We start from the raw sequence: 6,327 nt of genomic DNA, 5'->3' as shown, positions 1-6,327 counted from the left end.
GGCGGGTTTTTATGCTAATCGTTACAAAATGGCGACTGTTGTGTTGCCGCAGGGTCAGTGAATAAATCCGCTTTTTATTTCTACTGTTTTCTGTATCACTTTGCAGAAACAAAGCTAAAAAAAACAAAACAAAACAAACAGGCGCCCGAAGGTCGGCTCTGTGTGCACGGAAATGAAAGGTAAAGAGCGGTCGCCGATTAAAAAACGCTCTCGGGCCTTGGACGATATTCGAGACAGGGGAGGATGCCACCCGACCAGCAAGAAAATGGGTGCTCTCTCCGTCTCCAGTGGAAGCAATAATGGAAATAGCTCAACAAAAAGCGACGGTGGCTCAACGAGAAGGAGTCTGCTCTGTGAGAAAAGAGACAAAGACTTCGACGGCCATAGTCGGACTGGAAATAACCACAGTTGTCAGTCTGCCGTCGCTAGCTCTGTCGGTAAAAACCACAGCCTGAGCCTGACGCTGGATTTAGCCTCACCGAGGACCACATCGCGGGGGGAGCCGAGGGTCCAACCGCCCAGCACCGAGAGTGAGTACAAAACGCTCAAGATAAGTGACCTTGGCACGCAGCTGAGCGATGAAGATATTGAGGATGGACTCTTTCACGAATTTAAAAAATTTGGAGATGTGAGCGTCAAGATAAGCCGTAGCAACGACGAGCGGATAGCGTTTGTGAATTTCAGGAAGCCGGAGGACGCTAGAGCTGCGAAGCACGCCAGAGGCCGGCTGGTGCTGTACGACCGACCGCTGAAAATAGAGGCCGTGTACATAAACAGGAGGAGAAGCCGCTCTCCTGTGGAGAGAGACTTGTACGGCGCAGCTCAAAGCCATAGACATTTGCAGAGACCCCTCTCGCCCACTGGGCTTGGATACAGAGACTATCGGCTTCAGCAGCTGGCCTTGGGACGGCTCCCCCCTCCCCCGCCGCCCTCATTACCCAGAGAACTGGAGAGGGACAGAGAGTTTGCTCTGTTTGAAGCCAGGGCACGTCCAGCATTTATTGCAGAAAGAGCACCTTTTCGTGAGGAGGATTTTATATCTCCAGAGGACGACCAAAGAGCAAATCGGACGTTGTTTCTGGGCAACCTGGACATAACTGTTACGGAGGCAGACCTGAGGCGAGCTTTTGATAGGTTTGGGGTCATAACAGAAGTGGACATTAAGAGACCTACACGGGGACAAACCAGCACATATGGATTTGTTAAATTTGAGAACCTTGACATGGCTCACAGAGCCAAGCTTAGTATGTCTGGCAAAATAGTGGGTCGCAACCCTATAAAGATAGGTTATGGAAAAGCAACTCCCACTACACGACTGTGGGTTGGTGGACTTGGACCATGGGTTCCTTTAGCTGCCCTGGCAAGGGAATTTGATCGTTTTGGCACTATAAGAACAATTGACTACAGAAAGGGGGACACCTGGGCCTACATTCAGTATGAAAGTTTGGATGCTGCACAAGCCGCATGCACACACATGAGGGGCTTCCCGCTGGGAGGTCCAGAGAGAAGACTTAGAGTGGACTTTGCAGACACGGAGCACCGTTACCAGCAGCAGTTCTTGCAGCCTCTGCCAATACCACCATTTGACATGGTGGCAGAGTCATTTGTCCACCGTGCTACTCCTGAAACACTGAGGGTCAGGGAACGGACTCCACCACCACTTCACTTCAGGGAGAGAGAGCTTTTTCCGGGAACAGAGTGGACCAACCCAGCTATTCGGGAACGGGTACGTGCTTCACCCTTTGAGCCTTTGGAGCAGTTGGAACGTGAGAGGCGGGCACAGGAGCCTTGGTCTTTAGAACGAGAACTGCAGGGACGAGAACCTCTACGCAAGCGGCGTGTAATGGAAGATGGACGTCATCTAGACCACTCCCCTGATAGCACAGAGAGGACAGTAAGGCGTAGACGTGCTTCTCCAGATGGCAGTCCTGGAGGTAGCAGCAGAGATGGAGGTCGTTTCAGTGACTCAGAGCGCCCTATTCGTGGTGAGAGAACCTCTCCTGCACGAGAACGTCACAGCAGCCTGGAAAGAGGTGGTGCTGAAAGGAGGCTCAAAGTTCAGAGTCTCGCTGACAAAATTCCTTTAAGCAGCAGTGTTTCAGCAGTTGGTGAGCGTAAGCGCAAAGCAGGTGATGGCGTAAAAGGGCTGGCCAAAAGAGAACGTTCTGAGACCAATTCCAAAGGATCCCTGCCACCCAAGGCAGATGGCACTAAACTCAGCTTGGCCTGGCATGGTATGCTGCTGCTGAAAAACAGCAATTTCCCAGCAAACATGCACCTGTTAGAGGGCGACCACAATGTAGCAAGTGAACTGCTTGTTGATGGAGCAACAGGGAGTCAAGTGAGTGAGCTCAAAATCACCCAGCGACTCCGTTTAGACCAGCCCAAACTTGACGAGGTGTCCCGACGTATCAAGGTGGCAGGTCCTGGTGGTTATGCCATCCTGCTGGCAGTCCCAGGGGCCACAGAGGATACATCTTCATCTGATCCTGCAGCTTCAACTCAGCGGCCACTTCGTAACCTGGTGTCCTACCTCAACCAAAAGCAAGCTGCTGGAGTCATCAGCCTGCCTGTGGGAGGGAGCAGAGATAAAGACAACACAGGGGTTCTTCACGCTTTCCCTCCCTGTGATTTCTCCCAGCAGTTCCTGGATTCCTCTGCCAAAGCTCTGGCTAAAAGTGAAGAGGACTATCTGGTCATGATTGTGGTTCGTGGAGCATCTTAAAAAAATCAGAACACACTAAGTACATGTAAAAAAAAAAAAAAAAAAAAAAACACCTGCTGTATGTCAGTAACTATTGCATGCTGTGTGTTCTGCATTATGGGGTACACTAGTATGGTTCTTGAGTGTTTGTATGTTGCTATGTAATCCACTAAAAGGACAAACAGTGCCCTCCCTTAAAACCTAAAGGGTGTGTGTTTGAAGTGATTTTCAAGATTGTAGGGATAGCTCCTTAAGTCATAACTTACAGTTGCAATTAAGGTAAACATTTCAATTATATAGAAAAAAAATGGGTCATTGACATGGTTTAAATTTCAGCTGCCCACATCTATAACAAAAAAATAAATGAGTGGACACAATAACACTTCCACTACAGTACAATTTGCCTCACTTACTATTGCCTCTTTGAATCTATATCTTATGTCTTCTTCTGTCAAAGTGATCCCATATATTGGAGAAAAAAAACAAAACAAAAACTCTCTCTTTCTCTCTATCTATCTATCTCTCTATCTATCCATCTATAATTTTTATTTTTTTTTCTTTCCCCCATTCATTCAGACTGGTCCCTGGGCTGTTGAACTGTATTGTACTTGTGGTGTTACTGTGTCTTCTTCTGACTTAGAGATTTACATGAAGGAATCAAAGGATAATTTTTTTTTATACCTTGGAATAACAGTGCAATAATTCTAGTATAATCAATTTTTGGTAAATTAACGTAAAGATGATTTCTTTTTTTTAAAAGGTAAAGGTGCAGTGAATGACTTAGTCCAGCAATTACAAAACAAATCTCTTTGTAGATTGAACCCTATTCATATTTCAAAGGTCAGCACATCACACTCAACTCTTCTCGAGTACACCCAGCACCAGTGTTTTCTGCTATCCTACCTTTGTGAGGCAACCTATTTACATTTTTATTTTATTTTATATATTTGTTTTCCACTTTGATATCCCTGTGTGCATTCTCAAAGAAAAAAATATTTTGAAAGCCACCCATTAAAAAGCCTTTAGAGATGCAGCTCATACATTTCAGTTAGCTATGTTGTTGATTGTTTGAATAATTTTTTTTCAGGCAAATAGTTTGGAATTTAGTGTATTATTGTGTTCGTGAGTATTGGAGCACTGAGGTCTAACATAGACTATCCACCCAGTGTGTGTCCAGTCCATTGGTAAAACTAAATTGTGATGTCAACCTTATGTGGAATGCTAAATACTATCAGTTGTAAGATGATTGGCCAGGGAACAACCCATAACATAATACACAAAGTATAGCAAAGCAAATACTAACAGGATTTTCATAGTTTTTCATATTGTATTTAGTGCATCCCTACTTTAAAAATGGTGGTGTAATGTGACATTGGTAATGGATAAAAAGCTTAGATAATTTTGTGTTGATATTGGACTTTTTTTTTTTTTTTTCATTTTTTGCTCCGAAACCAGTCTTCGTATAATAATAATAATTCAGTAAATTGTTAGTACAAAGTAACAGAAACCTAATATTTCTTCAGTAAGTAAGTCTTTGTAATTTTAAGGTTTTAGTGGTACTTTAACAGTTAATGTTTTAATTAAAATTTTAGAGGTTTAAATTTGAAAGAAATTTACTTTTGCCTGCTAACATGTTCCCAAGGCTGGCTTACTTATTTTATTTTGCCATTGTATGTTTGTCATGCAACAGTAATTCACTCCAAATTATACATTTTTGTGTTTGGTTTTAAATGTATTGAAAATATTCTATATGGGGAAGTTGTTGTGTGTCAACATCACACTCACTGCAACGTTGGACTCCTGAGGAGACGAGTGCAGAGCTGAAAATCTCTGCAGAGAAGCCAACCTAGTGTTTGTGAGTCCTCACTGATGAGGCTTTTAAGTTGTGTAGCCCACCTGCATCTGTGCTGACTTCTGTTTAAAATGGAAAATTGAGCAATGTACACTTTGTCATGGGAAAGGAAAATCCATAGAGCTCATCCGAAGCTGTTGACATGCCTGAAAGTGCGTTTGGGCACCTAATGTGACCGATTATCAATAAATTGTTCATTTGAAGGGAAACCTGTTTCTTCGATGGAAGTGAATTGAAGAAACAAGCTGCCATACTTTATTATGTTTCGAAGGAGTTGTCACTTGAAGTTTTGTTTCTGCACACGAAAAGGGGGACAATTTGCAAATTGTTTAGCACCAGCGAAGAGAGACCCCTGATTTGTGTGAGGATTGCTATATGCTTACAGGCCTGTTCTCAGCTCCTAAGTTGCCAACCATAAATTACTCCCCCCATTCCCTGTAATACCCTCAACTGTTCCTGTTGGCTTGTGAACATGTGATCAGGATCGAGGAGCCTCCGCTGCCCCTTGTTTACAGCCAGAGTGCAGTTTGCAGTGTGAAACACTGGCAGATGCAGGACAGCAGTGCAGTCTGGGAAGCGAGGGCTGGAGCAAACAACAGCATGTACAAGTATCCTGCTGTCTTCCCTGGTCGGTTACTCAAAAGTTTTCATGTGCATTGTTCCTGGTTCTAAATAGGAGCTGAGGAAATCCCATCACCGCCTGTCACACACTCCACTCGGGAGATTGTGGGTGACACTGCTCTGAAATTTCCATAGCAGGTACTATTCAGGCTGTCTCATTGCAGAGGCCAAGCTGAACCACTGGGCTGATTTGTCTTTATTGTACTTTGCCCAGTTATGATTTGATTTGACTTAATGTTTGTTTCAGGGAAGAGGAATGGCCCAAACTCAGCTAGGAATATTGTTTACCCCCATCTCTGTGCTCTCCTCTGATTGAACCCTCTCCGAGGAGACGAGTGAAGAAGTGTTTGCTGTGCTGAAGCTGTATAATGAGATCTGCTGCAGCATGGGAAAGAAACAGAACAGGCCAAATTGTTTACTCTTTTTGTCACCACTGGAAGGAATCCACACCGCTGATCCCGCCCGCCTCCTCTTTTAGGAGACCTTTTTTTTTTTTTTTGCCAGTGCCCTTTACAAATTGCAGGCCACTTTACACAAGAAAGAAAGAAAGTTTCCCACTGCCTTCCATTTTAGTCTTACTGCTGTGTCCTGTGCTGAGAAGGATCCCTTACTTCACTAGAAAAACATTGCCATCTTGAGGACTGTGGAGCAACTACTTTTCCCCTCTCACAGTCATCTACCTGATACATCACAATCATGCACACCCAACAGCCAGGACAGAGCTGGTATCATTGTACAACTGGTGAGTAAGGAGAATAAGTGCTGCCTGCCAGGTCTGTATCGGTGGGTTAGGCAGCAGTGGTAAGTATAAAGTTTCAACACCACATTTTACAATAACGGATGCAGTATGGCACACAGGTTTCGATCCACAGTTATTAATGAGGTCGTTTTTGCATTTGGCACAAATTCCAAATCCTAGATAACTGGAACCTTTTAGTGCCCACAGTTATGTTTAGTTCATCACAGCCAAAAATATGATAGATGGACTCCCGACAGTGAACACTTGCTTAAAGGCTTTAGTGAAAGGTTGGCTTTTGATTACATAAATGACAAAATGGCTGTTACACAAAAGATTGTAGCGCTTAGAATTGAGGCGATAAAAATTTTGAGTTTTTAACAGTAAAGTCGCTGCTGTGACTACTGACATACA

At 44.1% G+C, this 6,327-nt stretch overlaps 1 protein-coding gene across 1 annotated transcript; it reads left to right on the top strand.

The window, feature by feature from the left end:
* rbm15 (RNA binding motif protein 15) lies at window positions 1–5,785 on the top strand. Its single transcript, XM_067525580.1, has 2 exons — window positions 1–5,315; window positions 5,425–5,785. The coding sequence occupies exon 1, from the start codon at window positions 173–175 to the stop codon at window positions 2,723–2,725; it is 2,553 nt and encodes an 850-aa protein (XP_067381681.1). The 5' UTR covers window positions 1–172; the 3' UTR covers window positions 2,726–5,315; window positions 5,425–5,785.
* Window positions 5,786–6,327: the final 542 nt, after the last annotated feature.

This window comes from Channa argus, chromosome 13 (genome assembly GCF_033026475.1).
Source record: "Channa argus isolate prfri chromosome 13, Channa argus male v1.0, whole genome shotgun sequence".
In the NCBI taxonomy this organism is placed as follows: domain Eukaryota; kingdom Metazoa; phylum Chordata; class Actinopteri; order Anabantiformes; family Channidae; genus Channa; species Channa argus.
Note: the sequence above shows the minus strand (reverse complement) of the source record. Positions and strands in the feature narration are given on the sequence as shown.